Here is a 16,597-nt window from a genome sequence, read left to right as displayed (position 1 = left end):
AAATATGTAGCCAGGTAATGACATGCCTTAATAATGCAAACCAAGTGGTAGCCTGCTCTACCTTCCCTTCTAAAGCTGTCCCAAATTTATTAAAGTACAGGAAAATGCTTCTCGTAACGCTCATTAAACTATAACTCCTGTCGGTATGAATGACAAATGTCCTATAAAATCTAACGGGATTGCCTTCATTATTTCTTGTTTTATATACTAGTTACATTATTCCAAATAGCAACAGAAAGAAATATGGGAGGTGAACTCTGTGCAAGGATGGGAATTGGCTTGTGCGCAAGGCTGGCAAGGTCATGGAGAAAGATGGAGATGGCTCTCAATGATACAGTTTCCAAGAGCGTAGTTGGCAAGTACTTCAAGCTAGAAGCAAGGAAGAGTTGCTTCACAAAGGAACTGCGAGCCGGTACAGCTACTTTTCTCACCATGGCTTATATCATCACTGTTAATGCTACCATCATTGCAGACTCCGGTGGCACGTGCTCTGCTGCTGATTGCTCGGCTCCGGTGAACCAAACCGCTTCCCCGGATTGCATGTTCAAGCCTAACGCAGGTTATGAAAACTGCCTCTCAAAAACTAAGAGTGATCTTGTTGTAGCCACTGTTTTATCAGCCATGATTGGGTCGTTTGCTATGGGAATTTTGGCCAACATACCTTTGGGCTTGGCTCCAGGTATGGGTCCTAATGCCTACTTGGCCTATAACTTAGTGGGGTTTCATGGATCTGGATCTCTGTCATACCAAACGGCATTAGCGGTGGTCTTAGTTGAGGGCTGTGCTTTCCTTGCAATTGCTGCCTTAGGGCTTCGAGCAAAACTTGCTAGGCTCATACCTCAGCCAGTCCGACTTGCATGTGCAGCAGGAATTGGGCTGTTTATTGCATTCGTAGGGTTGCAAATCCACCAAGGGTTAGGCCTAGTAGGACCTGATCCATCTACACTGGTGACAGTCTCAGCCTGTGCCAGCACAGATCCTGTTACTGGCAATTGCCTTGGGGGCAAAATGAGAAGCCCAACATTTTGGTTGGGCTTCGTGGGGTTTCTGATCACTTGCTATGGGTTAATGAAGGAGATTAAAGGCAGCATGATATATGGGATTCTATTTGTTACATTAATTTCCTGGATTAGGGGCACTGCTGTTACATACTTTCCTGACACCACACTTGGTGACGCAAATTACAATTATTTCAAGAAAGTAGTAGATTTCCACAAAATCCAGTCCACAGCTGGAGCTATTAGCTTCAGCAATTTCAATAGGAGTGAGGTTTGGGTGGCTTTGGCAACTTTGCTCTACGTTGATGTGCTTGCCACAACTGGCACCTTATATACAATGGCGGAAATTGGAGGTTTTGTTGATGACAAAGGAAGTTTTGAAGGAGAATACTTGGCATACATAGTCGACTCTAGTTCCACCATCATGGCTTCGGCGTTAGGAGTATCTCCGATAGCCACCTACGTAGAATCGTCGGCAGGTATAAAAGAAGGAGGTCGAACAGGATTAACAGCTGTGATCATCGGTGTGTATTTCTTCCTGTCATTGTTTTTTACTCCATTACTGACCAGCGTACCCCCATGGGCTATTGGTCCTTCCCTAGTAATGGTTGGAGTGATGATGATGAAAGTGGTAAAGGACATTAACTGGGGAAATATGAAGGAAGCAGCACCTGCTTTTGTCACCATGTTGCTGATGCCGCTAACCTACTCTATAGCAAATGGAATTATTGGTGGCATTGGGCTTTATGCTGCTCTTAGCTTGTATGATTTAGTACTGGAATTGATTAGGTGGTTGAACAAGATGAGGAAAATGGTAGTCTCGGAACAAAATCAAGTGTCAGCTGCTACAACTGGGGCAGAGTCCTCGGTTGAAATCATTTGAATGGTAGAGAAATTAGTCGGAGTTTTTATTAGGGGCTGCAAGTTTCTTGTAAACAAAAATAGGTGGGGAACAAGAACAAGTAAACTCCAACCCGTCAGTACCCCCATCATTTTCTTGCAGGAAAATTTGCCTGTTGCTAGTCACATTATTGTCAAATTGGTAGTACAACTTTTGAGTGTAGTTTCTAGTTTGGTATATTTATGATAGAATTAATTTTCCTTCTACCGTATCCTTTTTGTCCACTTTTTTTTTTTTCGGAATCTTTTTCTATTACTTAAAAATAATTTTTTATTATTTTATATTCATTTGATATTAATATAATAAAAAATATCATGTAATTTATAATTTCAAAATATCATATTATTACATTAAATAATATAAAATGATAAATAATATTTTGATTAATAATAAATCTCAACCGTTAGTCAAATTAACATATTGAAAAACATGATTTAAAAGTACTAATAATTGATTTGAATCTAAAAGCCATCCAAAACGTGAAACAAAAGGAACGTAAATATTTCACGTGGTCGGACATGCCATGAACGCCTAGAAGCTTCAAGTCAAACACGACAAACATAAAAGACTTTAGTTGAATATCATCGCAAGCCCGTTTGCAGCGTCGTCATGTTTTGAGTTTTTTCAAAAACAGAAGTGTGATCCCATACAAATTCCTTGAGCATTCTCTTGAATTTGCAGAATTCACATTTTTCAGACAAGCCCCAATTTCCCACCTTTACTGCTACCCTTTTTCACGATTTAATCAAGTTAGTTCAATAGTTGTAATCCACCAATAGTTGTTGTTTTTATTTTTTCAGAAAAACTTGAATCAAGACCCAATTTTGGCAAACAGAGAGGGTTGTTTCATTCCTGCAGGCTCCAGCTTTGTATATATGGGAAGTTGGAGCAGCAGCCCAATTGGCCCAATAGTCCAACCGGCAATAATAATCAGTTGACTGGAGAACGGTTTCAAGAGGGGCAGAAGCACCTAACCCACCCATTAACTGCTCCATAACATGGTCAAAGGGCAAAGCTTTTTAGGAAGTCAAAAAATCAAACGAAGCTTAATTAATTTGAATTCAAAAATAAAGAATACAAATCAACTGACCAATCCTCCTTCTCCTTTATTTATTTTTTGGTTTTAAAAGGTGTTTGATGGATATTAGGATTCCAACTCCATTGCACCTTGCTGTCCCTCCCACCTGCTTCTTCTTCACTCTTTAGGCCCTTCTGTCGTTCAACAAACAACAAATTTTCAAGTTTCTAGAATATTTGTTTTTTTTTAAAAGAAAAAACAACAACCCGGAGTTCTAAATTCTACCTTTTTTTTTTCTTTGTTTTACATTTTTGTTGTTAGCGTGTTAAATTTGGTCTAAACTTTAAAGTAAAGGGAAATTATGGATTATTTTGAGCTTTCTGCAAGTTCATCTTACCAGGATTACCTTAAGGTTCTTGAAGCTGACGTTCAACATGCCAATATGCTGTGAGTTAACCCTCTTTTCCATTTTGGGTTTGCTGTTGTTTTTATATGCAACTGGGACTTTTTGATGTTGACTGGTAATTGAAACTTTATGGGATTCTGTTGGACATATAGCTTTGATCATGTTTAATGGGTTTTCTGTTACTATTCAGCAATCCAGACAAGGTTAAACTTTTATTTAAGCCAGGATGTGAAAAGGCCTCCTTTCTTGACAGATTCAAGCAATTTGTTTTTTGTCAAGAAAAATATTTGATTGGGTGTTTACAGAGTTTCAGGGATCAAACGAAAATCTGCAATTTTTGTATTAGTATCTCCTTTTGTTTTGTGCAGCAATATTTCATAATTTGTGTTACATTGCTTTCTGACTTTGCACAGTTATAGTTCAATTCTACTCATTTTCTGTTTTTTTTTTCGTTTATATATAATTATATTTTTTTACTTTTGTTTTTTAAATTTTTGTTAGAGCGGCTTCTATTCCAAGAGCTAAGGGAGGTGCATGTCTTCAAATGAAACTGGTTTACAATCATTTGGCACCCATTTTCTTGTTTTTTCTTCAATGGTTGGATTGCTCATGTTCATGTCTACTTTCAAGTTATGTAAACCTATTTCACATTGTTGTGTATCAGGTCAGTTAATTTACACTCACTTATTTATGAGTTTCTATTGTGAATTCAATTATTTAGTTTTTCTCTATTTCTTCCTTTCGTTGTTGTTGTTGTTCCGCTTTCCTCTTCTACTTTCAATTTTCATTTAGAGAATGAAATCAATTAGAGTTAATGAATCTTGTCTCGTGTGCTCGTTAATTTATATTCTTAGGTATGCTCTGATGGAAGGTCAAGTACCTCTTCATGCAGAAGGAAAGCAACCATAAGGGAATTCTACTGTATGTGAAGTGAACTATCATCTCTGTCATGTTGTTTTGTTCTTAATTTACGCAATATTTGGATTTAAATGTAGAAACGAAGTGAGAGATTGAACAAAAGGAGGAAGATTTTGAGTAATATTGAAAGGAAATTTTTTTTATTCAGTTGTTTGGACTTGAGAGAAGTGAGAAGTGAGCAATGAAATGAAACTAAAGTTTGATAGTTGATTAACCTCTCATTTAACAATTCAGGGGATATTTTCAGAGCTTAGTAAAATGTTTTATCAATAACCATTAGTGCCATCACAGAAAATGGACATTTGGAGATATTCAAGTAGAGGTCAGGAAAGAACTTGTGAATCATATTTCTCTTGTTTTGCACTTCTCTTTTCCCTTTGACTATCCAAACAAGAGAAATCATTGAGTTTTTCACTTCTCTCAATCCAAATAAACTGGTAAATGTTAATAATCTGCGTAGTATTGCATCTTCATCATGCACAACATTCATAGCAAGTGGCTTAACAAAAAAAACATTTATAGCAAGTCTCTTTTGGTCTATATTCTTAATTAAGGAACCCTAGAATTGAGTTTGTATGCAATAATCTAATCTAGATCACAATCCAATCCTCCTAAAATCCTAAAACCATCTATTTTATAATATTGAATTGTCTTCTTTAGAATTTATGCTATCAACTTGGAAAAGAATAGGAAGGCACTCATGTTATCAGAATTCATAGATTATGGATGTGAAATTGCAGCTGTCATATTACCATCTCTTCAGCGTCTTCACGGTGATCTGTCGGAGCTTGATGTAACACCAGGGGAAGATCACTGCTTTGAGATGGTTGTCAGGAAGAAATTAGAGGATAAGAGGAAAGTGACAGATATGGAGTTGGAGAGAGAAGATGAATGTGGAATCTGTCTAGAGCCGTGCAACAAAATAGTTTTGCCAAATTGCTGTCATGCAATGTGTATCAATTGCTACCGTGATTGGTATGTAAGACCTCATTTTCCTGCTTTTGGACTTTGCCCTTGGCTAATATTTGGTAATTAAGAAAATCCTTATCCTTAACATCTGACCTGTTCTTTCATCCTCTTGTTTCCACACCTTACAGGAGCATAAGATCAGAATCTTGCCCTTTCTGTCGTGGAAGTCTAAAAAGAGTAACTTCTGGGGACTTGTGGGTTCTTACACGCAGTACTGAAGTGGTTGAAACTCAAACAGTGTTAAAGGAGGATATGTTGCGCTTACATTTGTATATAAACAGGCTGCCTAAGGATATGCCAGATGCTTTATTCTTGATGTATTATGAGTATTTAATCTAATCTGATAGGTGAGAGTTCTGATGTACAGAGAGAAAATTGCCAACCACCGGATGTGCATATGTTCTGGTGAGATTTTCATGTCGAGAATTTCAGTTGCAAAACATGTTTTCAGCAAAATGATGTATATGATTATGTAAGATCTCCAATTATTAATATATTAATAAACTCTCTGATATCCCCCCATCCTTAAAATTTCTTCTTGTTGACAATGCTCCAGGAAACACTTAATTGAGTTATTGTTGGAGGCTGGTTAACAGTTATGAGCCTGAGTTTCCATTATAGACTTCTTGCGTATGATTATTTAGACTTTGTAGTGCTTCAAGGTTTTAGGCACTTATTTCAGTAAAATTATCACAGCACAAGCATATATATATATGCCAGTTTGTTGTAGTAATTAGGGTGCTGGGTATACCCTTGTGACTTTGTTTGCAATTTTCATATCTGCTAATGAATTGACTGTGCTTGGCCAGAGAAAATAATTACCCTCCCCCTTGAGTTGTCAGCAATCAGGCTTGATTGTAAACATTTGGTCCATTCTTTGACGACATGAATGTCAATATGTTGTAGTTGAATACTGTAATTTGCTTTAAAGCGATTGTTTGGGAACGCGTCATCCTTCCAGCCTTTCTAAGACTGTAACGTCCCAGCTTGGAAGATGCAGAAAGCAGCACTTGTTTTGTTCTGTTATAGTCTTGAATCTTTAAGTCATGTTAGAGCTAACGCAAATTCTCAGTTTTTGAGGGTGGGTTTCATCTTGCATTGTTCAGTAAAATTTTGGGAATGTTAGAGCTTGCACATTCTTTGCTTGTAATTAGGGACCTGATGCAATCTAGCTCCAAAGTTGCCGCGCTTGAGAACTTCTCTCATGGAGGCCTGTATCAAATGTGCAAGTAATAACGCATACATACTAAGTACCAAAAACGTATAATTGAATGTGGAAGTCTTTGGCACGAGCAAGTAAACCTTTCATCGTTGTCAAGGAAGTAAAAACCAGTTACTTCATTATGATCAACCAGTTATGGATGCTTAACAGAGCCAGAGGGACTCTAAACTTTCCTAATGGAGCGAATCTTGCTTAACTAATTCATTTACTCAAAAATAGAATGAAAATTACACAGAATCACACACACACGCGCATAAACAAATACGTGCATACATAAATATATGTATATATGTTGTAGCAAAACGAAGAGAGAGATCCATACAAGGTCTCTAAAAGTATACAAGGGAAAGTTGATGTCACATGCTGCAAACTGCTCGCAGTTCCAAATTAAGGAGAATGAAGAAACTAGCATTTCGGCTTGAGTATGACCCGGCGGGTCTGTGTATTTTGAAATGCAGGAGCGTGCGAAATGGTGCAGGAAGCAACTGCCAAGGATACACCCACCATCTGAAGGGTTACACCCTACCGTTAAGGATCGTCTTTAATATGCTTCATACAACTGGCAGTTCTGTAATGGTTAATAGAAAAGTGACTTTATAAAACCCTACTTTTCTTTATGATTCAAGGCTACTTTTTATTATAGACGTACCTGGTTTCAGCATAATATTCCCAAGCATGACTTGATTGCTTGGATGGCTATTTTGGACAAGCTCCCTAACCTGCAGACTTTCCAGGTGGGGTATCCCTATGAATGCCTCTTGGTTTATTTTGTGGCCAAGCTGTTGATGGCAGAGATTACTTTTTTTTTTGGGCTGCTGCTTTTCTAAGCAAGTTCGGAGCAAGGTCTTGCGTTGCTGTGATATTAATAGGCCTGCTGGGGATTGGTCTGAGGAATTCAATTGGATAAACTTGCTGAAAGGAAAAACTCTTAAAGGTGACTGTTTATAAAGTAGCATTGCGTGCCCATGTTTGCTTTATCCGGTTTAGAGCGTAACAGCAGGACAGGAAGCATGAAAGCAGGGGCTGTTCCAGGTGGTTGCTGCTGAGAAGATTTTTAGTTGCATTCTTGGTTCTGTTCGATTCAAACTTAGTGACTTGTCTGAAGAGGCTGCTGCTAGGAATGCCTCTCTTTGCAAAAACTGAAGAATTTGTGATTCTTTCCCTGTACATACTGTTTAGTCCTTTTTTGATGTATAGTGGCTGCTGATTTGTTGATTTGTACAGTTTCTAGTGTAGCAGGTTTTCCCTGCTTACTTGGATAAATAAAAAAGCCATTTGTCCAATTAAGAAACAGAGTCCAGCAGATTATAGAAAATGGAAGATGCCAGTGAAAATACCACATTTCTAATGAAATCCACTAGTATTCTTGGTGCCAAGTTTGTGCATGAGCAGTTAACAGATATGAAGTATGAAACTATACTGGGATTTGCAATTGGCTTTCCGTTGTTGTTTACTGTATATTAAATTTTCACAGAACAAGTTGGACTCAGGGGAGCCTCAGCCTGGTTATTTACAGATCTCTGCGTTGATCAGAGCAGGATTCTGTCCCTCAATATCTATATGTAATTGTATTTGTTTATTCTTAAAGTGTTATGGCCTGGAAATTAAGATTATGCTTGCTGACTGAACCATAGTTCACTTAACCTTCCTCTGCTCAAGATAGTCTGAATTTCTACATTTTATGTCAATCCTAAGTGTTCTTCTGATTTCCTATACACAATAATAAGTGATTCCCCACTTAAGGTATGAACTTAGATTTCATAGTTCTTAAATCAAAAGAGATTTTAATCTCTAGATTGATAAATAAATATCAGAGGAAGTTTCTAGCATTGCCATATAGCAAGTCCATAGCTCGCTATAGGTTTTGACTTTTGAGCGTATCAGTTGTACTATAGAAGCGGGAGATCTCGAGTAAATTTTCCGGCAGAGAATTTATCTCACAAGTGAACTGTAAAGGTACAATCAACAAGAAATGGTATCAAGGCAATTCCGAAGACAAAGAGTTTCGTGCTTTCATGGCTTCTGCTGTTTTCTTTCCAGCAAGGATTTGAATGGAGGGTTACTGAGATTTCCATTGAGGAACATGCCAGCAACCACCTTATACATAGCTTCAGTGAGGTGCACTCCATCCCAGTTGATGTATTCAGAAGGGTTTGAGCAAGCAGTGACAGATGGCGTGCCGCATGTATTAAACACATCAAAGTTGTAGGGATCACCTGTTCCACAGCATGCCTTGAAGCTCTCTTTGAATCCATACTTCTCTGGATTCTTCATGACCGTGCGATAGGCATTCCAATAATCAGCATAAACAATGACAGCTTTGGGAAACTGCTGCCTGAGATCAGATAACTTAGCTTGGAGGACAAGATTGTGGGTGTAGCTTTGGTTGTTCACGCTCTTCACACAGCCTATATCGTCTCTGTCATCCGAAGGAGCCAGCGACATAGCCAGCGGTAGGCATCCTGTTGTAGGCAGAGCTTGGACAACAACATATTTTGCACCCTTCTTCAGCAATGACTGCAAAACCGTTAGAACCAAGACAGTTAAGATTTTATGAAGTCCTCTTACAGCTTTACCTATAAAAGGAAATGCAGCCAAAAACTCTTACTAATTGAAGTTAATTTGTTACCTGTAAAAACTCAGTAAAACTACAAATAGCAAGTTTCCGGATAGTGTCATCTGATACAGTTGATCCAAGAGTATAGGCATAGTCATTGACACCAATTTCACCAATCCAAAATAAAGCATCATCCAATGCTTCTTTGCACTCAGGCCCTGACTCTGGCCCTTTGCAACCTTGACTCTCCAAGTACTTGTCAAACCAAATCAGTTGAGTTTGGATTGATTCAGGAGTGATATCAAGAGAAAGGTTGTTCTTGACAAAGAAAGCATGATTTATTGCTGTTGAGCCAGCCACGGCAAAGTTCACCCCATAAGTCGTGTTGCCTTTGCTCTTACGGTAGGGCGGCAAGAAAGGCAAAGACAATGATTGAGCCACGAAGTCAATCACTAGCCGTCCATCAGAGTAACGGTTCGTGGGGTGATGAAAGAAGGTGGTGCCATAGGGAGGGTTGGAAACATGAACAAAGCCAGTGGGACCGGAGAGGGAACCCGTGTTCCCAGTGTCAGTGAAAGAGTCACCAAAGGCATAGATCTTCTTAAAAGGAGTTATGGCAGAAGCAGAAGGCAAAGAAGAAGATAGGAGGAAGATTGTGGTGACGGTGATGAGGATCTTCTGCAATGAAGAATGTAATGTTGAGAGGGTAGCCATTGTCTATGGTCCTTTTTTACTCTTCAGTACCTTTCGTGCTTTCATATATATACTCAAACACTAAATCAATGACACCTCGCTACGTGGCCATGCATTTACTGACACCCTCGTGCTGTATAATTGAGTTGGTTTGGGTACTTGTATTTAATATACTCAAACAGTAGTTTTGAATTTTCACACTAGATTCAAAATTTATATATAAAAATAAAACATAATATTTAAAAAAAATTAAATAATTTTTTATTATATTTTATTAAACTTTTATAACTAATACTAACCTAATCAAAAAATTAATTATTAATTTATATCACATTATAATAATGTGATATGTTGATATATTATAATAAATAATAACATTATATGTTGATATGACATGATATGATTATTTGATATTTTTACTATTTATATTAATACATATTATTATTACGTGAGTATAAAATGAAAGTTTATTTAAATTTTTTTTTAATAATTTGAATTTTTTTAAATTTATGTTTAAAAATAAATAAATAAATTAAATATAATAAAAAATAAAAATAATTAATTTCGGATGTTACTATTTAGTAAAATCCGGACTCGCAATGGAGTTCTCAAATTTGAAAAAAGAGGGAAAATAAAATGAAGGGTGCTACTGCGGCACTGATGATGGCGCAAGCCTGTAAGGTGGGGGCGCGAGAGTTAATAAATTTTAAAGGTGAAGGATATTTAAGTAGTTGAAGCCAAATTGGAGGCTTTAAATGTGAAAAGAAAGCCGTCACCAGTTTCTTCGGTGGAAAGAAATGCCGCCAACTCATCATTTTCGAAGAAGTAGATCGCAGCCAGGCATGTAACCCGAATCAATTATCCTTCTTCATAATTCAAAATCATTTTGCCTAATGTTAAGTAAACCGTTAACATACTGGTTAGACACGTGTCAAACAAATAATAGACAAATAATTTAATTAACAAACTAACATATTAAGAAAATAAATATAAAGATTAAAATAGGTAAAATTCAAAATGTCCTTTCAAAACATTCTAAAATAACATTTGATGCTCTTATTTCAAAAATAATGTTTTTGACCCTTTAATTATTATCACCATTAATCAACTATGAAAAAGAATTAAACTTAATATGGTATAGATGTTTTAAAATATAAATACTCTTTATATTTCTTTTTTAATTTAAATATTTTTTTTAAAAAAAATCTGCTCATCATTTTTTAAAAAACCTTAATAAAAAAAACTTAAAAATTTTTTATTTGAGGGCCTAAAGATTTGAAGTTATATATAACTTAAAAATCATAAACTTTTTTCTTGAGATTGAGTCTATTGTAATCAAGTTCTTTATTTAACAGTTTGAATTTTTTCTATAACAAGAATATATTAAAAGTAAATTTTTTATTGAATGATAAATATTTGAAATTTGATGATGTCGGGTTGAAAAATTAACTTTTTATTAGTGATTGTTAGTTTTGTTAAAAAATTTTTACTCAACATTTATTTTTTGAAACTAAGGTTTAAGATGACATAAAAAAAATTTAACTTGATTATTATATATAAAATGTTTTAAGATTTTGTTTATTAAATATTAAATTTTATTAAATATCAAAATGAGATAAATTGCCACATTCATAAATCTTGTTTTAAAATTTTACTAAATTTTAAGTTTTTTTCATCTCTTTCAAATATTGAATTTTATTAAATATCAAAATAAATTTTATAAAAAAATATGAACATATATCTTTTAAAAAAGTATTTATGTTTTAAAATATTTCTATAGTATTGGGTATAATTTGTTTTAATTGTTTTTTAATAATGTTAAAATTAAAAGACAAATGACATCATTTTAAAATAAGAGAATTAAACTATCTTTTTAAAGTATTTTAATAAAACTTTTTTGATTTTACCCTATTAAAACAATATAAAATAACCGTACACCATCGTCAAAATAGAATGTTTCTGGAAAAGAAAATTGGGATTACCAGTCATTTACTTTCGGCCCAAATCTATTTGCAGTACGTTGATCCGGTGGATCCTTCGTTACTTCAACCACAGGGCATGGATTCACTGGTTGCCGATTAGGTGCTTTAAATTCTTTGTACAATCTGCAGCGAATCCCCATAGCAAGGATGCAGCCGGCAAAAGATTTGTCTCATCTATCGCTAACAGGTGGCGCCCCTCCATGTCAGTATTCGCATTCATTATATTGCTTTTGGCTCTTTGTGGGTTAATGAGCAGTTGGAGCTTTTCGGATTTCTATTTATTGTAATTAATATATCTCTTTTTACTTTTTACTCATTTATTATTTTTTAATAAATTAATTATCATCATTTTAATATTTAAAATTTAATTATTTATTAATTATAAAAAAATGTTGATTTTTTTCATATAAAAAGCAATGATTTGAAAAGTACTTGAGAGCTTAAATTATATATAGAATTGAGTGAATTCGAATTCAAATATAAAATGACTTTGATTTTAATTTGAATTTTTAATATATTTAAGTTATTTGCATTGTTACGTGTTAGAACTTAAGTTCAATCTTGTGTTATTTTAAATTTTGAAAATAAAATTTAAGTTTTAAAATTTATAAAATAACATAAGTAAAAAAAAAAAAGAAAGAGTTTTTGAAAAATAGAATGTTTTATATTTCTTTGGAGTGTGTCGCAAATAAGAAGAATGGGCTTATTTATAAATTAATGACCTAAGATTAGATTACAAGATAAAGATAAGATAAGATAAAATAATGAAATAATGATAAAAAATTTAATTTAAAGAGATAATATTTAAATTAAATTCAAATCCTAATCTAATTTAATAAATCTACATCTAACCTATATATATTAGCAAATTCAAAAGTTCAAATTAGATTACACTACATGAGCTAGCTTGTTGTTTGGTTTGTTGGGACTGTTTGGGCTACCTTTCTTGTTTGGGCTATTGTTTGTTAGGTTACTCGACTTGCTTGGATTGGCCTGAACTCTTGGGCCATGACATCTTCCCCACTTCTTCCCCACTTAATCCAACAACACCTTTGTTATTAAGAATTACACTTTTACATTGTTGTCATCCCCTTGCACATCTTTGGTTCAAACGACCTCGTTGTGTGCACTTTTGGCTTTGCACTTTTGGCTTTGACACACTTCCTTGGAATGCACCATCTCCTTGGGCATTTGTTTCAAACCAATCCTTCATTACCTTTGCCCTTTGGTCTCACGAGTACTTGGTTGGTCTCGACATTTTCGTGTCCACGTCTTGGGCTTTTTATCCTTTGTTTATGGTAGTTTCGTTGCCATTGGTCTTAGTCTCCTTTAGACCATATGACATTTTGTTGTCATTTGTTGCTCCCCTAGATGCAACACAACAATACCAAATTTTAGTGCACTCCTTGGCTCCCCTAATCATAGATGATGACAGAGCAGAGGATGACACTCTTTACCACTATCCTAGTCTTTCTTCTTTTCCTTGTGTAACACTAAGCTCCCTAAGTGTGCTACTCATTGGGTGCCTTTACACAATGGTTGTCACTTTCGTTTCTTGGATCTTCCTCATCCATCATGCTCGCCACAAGCTTTTTACGCATGGGGCACGCCTTTATCAAGTGCGGTTCTTTGCATAAGAAACATTTGAGAGGCTTCTTTTCCTTGCCCTTCCACTTGGCGATTGCCTTGGTTTGATAATATGACGATTTTATGTCAGCTTTTTTCTTTGACCCATTATCTTTCTCTTCCTTACCGTTGTCATTTTTCTTAGGCTTGGAAAAGAAAGGCTTGATGTCAAGCTTATGTAACTCTAACAATGATTTCGTCACAGTCATAACCAGGTTTAAGATGACTTCCAATTATAATTGTTTCAAAGGTATTTTAAATATTGTTCTTATTTTATTTCTTAAGTTTATGAGTTTCTGTTTATTCAAGCTTTTATTATTTGGGTTCTTTATTATTTTTATACTTATAATGTTGTTGTGTCTAAACAGAAACTAAAAGCCTTTCATCCTAGTTCTTAAATTTTCTGCTTTTATTATTTGAGTTTTTTATTATTTTTATACTTATAATGTTGTTGTGTCCATATAGAAACTAAAAGCCTTTCATATAAGTTCTTAAATTTTCTTTCTTTAGTTTTTTTAGTATTTGATTAAGTGTATAGTTATACTTTTCTATTGTAGATAATAATCTACTTATACTTTTAGTAAAGTATCAATTATTAATTTCTTTTACCTGTTATTCATCTTATCTTATATACATCATATAAGCTTATTTTTTATTATCTTTTGGGCAAGAATATGTCTTTTAGTAAAAATATATTCTTTAATTTACATGTTTGTCATTATTATTTTGCTATATGTTTATCTTTCAACTCATTTTATATTTTAATTGTAATTACTTTTTAAATATTCAAAAATGTCATAAATAAGTGTAGTTTTACAAAACATAATTTTAGTCAACCATTCACTTTATAATTGTATATTATTGAAACCATATTGATAGAATATTATCAAGTTGCATTAATAAATCCATTTTAGAAATAGCTTTCAATATAAAATTAACTGTTTTAAACCAATTTTAACCATGAGATGACAAAAATATCTCTAAAACTATTTCAGACAAATTAAATGTTCATAATTTTTCTTATTTGCCATTCATCTACTGTGTTCCCCATTCTGTTTGCTTCCCATTTTTTTTTGTCGCCATCTAGCTCTTTTTAATTTTACCACCATCACCATCTTTTTGTCTATCTCTCGTCATTTTATCATATCTTCATTGATTTACATGCTATAAGTCAACCAAATAGTATGAAATGAAAGGCAACAACATATTTACATTTACAAAAACCTTTATCGTTGATTTACAGATCAAAAGATATAGTATGGTGAGTAATAACATATTTTTAGGTTTATTGGTATTGAGTTTTTCATGGATTCATATTTGGTAAAATATGCCTTGACGTGTAAAAAAATGATTTATGCCTTGGTGTGTAATGTCAATAAGAAAAATGAAGTTTTGGAGCGTAAAATTTGATGTTAAAGCTTGGCTTTGACATGTAACATTTGATGTTAAAGCTTTGGTTTTAGTATGTAATATCTGGTGTTGAAACTTTAACTTTAGTGTGTTATATTTGTTGTTGAAGTTTTGGTGTGTAATATTTTCTGCTAAGGTGTGTAACATTTGATTAAGCTTATAATGTCATTATGTTTTTTTTTTTCTGTTATTAAACATAACTTGTAGTTTGTTACTTTGTATTTCACTACAATATAAATTTTTGAAGTTAAAACATGTAACAACTTTTTTATCAACTGTAAAAATATTTTTTTACGCATAGCATGTAATAACAAAATATTTTTCAAACATAGCGTGTGACTTGTTCTTGATATTTGTATTTCATAAATATAAACTCTTAGAGTTAAACATTTTCACCATAGAGATAAAATTTAAAATTAAAAAATAATTTGACATAAAAATGAAGATTTATTAAAAAATTATTCAACATCAAAGTTACTGCTGTGATGAAATTAATTGGGACAAAAAAATATTATCCAAATCCTTTAATTTGGATAATTAGCTTTTAGGTTATTTAATTTGTTATATTTCTTGTAATCATGAAAAAAATGACGTGTAATAATTTTTTTTTTCAACACGTGAACTTGAATATGAAGAGGTATCATTAAAAGTAATTTTATCAAAAAATATTTTCTCTTGACTAAAATAGTTAAAATTTTAAAAAAATTATTTTCGAAAACTCGAGTGAAAAAAAAAATCGTCCCAAAAAGATATTAATTAAGACTACATTTATTGTTGAGGTGAATAAGTCTAATTTGAAGATTTAAACTTGAATAAAAAATCAATTCTTGAATTATATCAATTTTTATTCAACTAATTTTTTATTTTTTTATTATAAGTCAACAAGTTTTCTTTTATTTATATTCATAGAAATTCTTGATCTTAACAAAAATATAAGAGTTATTAACTAAAATCAATCGACATTTTAAATTCATTTGACATATAATATGATATCGAAGTAATTAAAAATTTACAACTGAGAACAAACGAATCATCTTCTTTCTTGGTTTGATTAATTTGATGTCAATCGAATTTTGCATAATAATCTGCGGGCAAAGTACTAATTTATTTAGTTTAAAACTACCATTTAGTGGTGGTTACGATCTGGTTCTCCTTCAACTTCAAAAGCTGGGACTGGAAATATATTCAGAGTCTCAAAGCTTTCTCACTTCCTCATAATCTCTAGACACACATGAAGAGTAGTTCTTGAATTTCTTCCCAGTGGCAAGGTTCTAACAGGTTTCAGAGTCATCTATTAATTCATTAACAGTGGCAGTGGGTTACATGTAGCGCTTGGCAAGGTGCCATCACAAAGCCAGCATCAAACCCAATAACAAGCGTTCGTACTTTACTTGCTAACACCTATCTTCCACCACATCCCAACCTCTAAAACCTTCCTAGCTGCTAGAATGCTACGGCACACACAAGAAGGATTATGCCCATGATTGCCTTGTCACACAGTGGATACACAAAATATATTTACCTGAAGAAGATAAAGTAAATGACAAACATGTTTGGCTTGATAGTGGGAAGTTTTGGTGATGCATTTGGCTATTCAAAATTGGAAATCGGTCAAAATAGCGTGATGAAATTCTTTAGGAAGGTAATGGATTGAATTCTTCCATAGACTATTTCGAATACGAGGCAAAATGCCACATGTTGAATCCCCCAAGCCGTTTCGATTGTTAATATCATCTCAATAGCGGTGCAGTATTCTGAAATCTCTCAAAGAACTTTCTATTCAATCTTAAGGCTTAAGCATTATAAAATTAAATAAATTACGCGTCCCTTAGTCAAGTCGGTTAGTGCCTTCTCACACGGGTTACTGAAATTTGCTAAAACGCTCCTATCGAAGTAT

General features: G+C 33.8%; 3 protein-coding genes across 3 annotated transcripts; 2 read left to right on the top strand and 1 right to left on the bottom strand.

The window, feature by feature from the left end:
- Positions 1-243: 243 nt before the first annotated feature.
- On the top strand, positions 244-1,940 carry AZG2 (Xanthine/uracil permease family protein). The gene has a single exon (XM_021431319.1). The coding sequence runs from the start codon at positions 244-246 to the stop codon at positions 1,879-1,881; it is 1,638 nt and encodes a 545-aa protein (XP_021286994.1). The 3' UTR covers positions 1,882-1,940.
- A 555-nt stretch (positions 1,941-2,495) lies between these two features.
- On the top strand, positions 2,496-5,741 carry LOC110418225 (E3 ubiquitin-protein ligase AIRP2-like). The gene is made up of 5 exons (XM_021430890.2): positions 2,496-3,364; positions 3,825-3,987; positions 4,178-4,244; positions 4,982-5,216; positions 5,339-5,741. Exons 1-5 carry the CDS (start codon positions 3,279-3,281, stop codon positions 5,547-5,549), a joined length of 762 nt encoding a protein of 253 aa, XP_021286565.1. The 5' UTR covers positions 2,496-3,278; the 3' UTR covers positions 5,550-5,741.
- Positions 5,742-8,196: 2,455 nt separating this feature from the next.
- LOC110418216 (GDSL-like Lipase/Acylhydrolase superfamily protein) lies at positions 8,197-9,705 on the bottom strand. Its single transcript, XM_021430879.2, has 2 exons — positions 9,062-9,705; positions 8,197-8,949 (listed from the first exon to the last, which is right to left on the bottom strand). Exons 1-2 carry the CDS (start codon positions 9,701-9,703, stop codon positions 8,446-8,448), a joined length of 1,146 nt encoding a protein of 381 aa, XP_021286554.1. The 5' UTR covers positions 9,704-9,705; the 3' UTR covers positions 8,197-8,445.
- Between the last annotated feature and the right edge of the window lie 6,892 nt (positions 9,706-16,597).

The sequence above is a fragment of the Theobroma umbraticum genome, unplaced genomic scaffold (assembly GCF_002168275.2).
Source record: "Theobroma umbraticum cultivar Fairchild unplaced genomic scaffold, ASM216827v3 scaffold_50.0, whole genome shotgun sequence".
In the NCBI taxonomy this organism is placed as follows: Eukaryota; Viridiplantae; Streptophyta; class Magnoliopsida; order Malvales; family Malvaceae; genus Theobroma; species Theobroma umbraticum.
The sequence above is the reverse complement of the archived record's forward strand: the minus strand, read 5'-3'. Positions and strand labels throughout refer to the sequence as shown.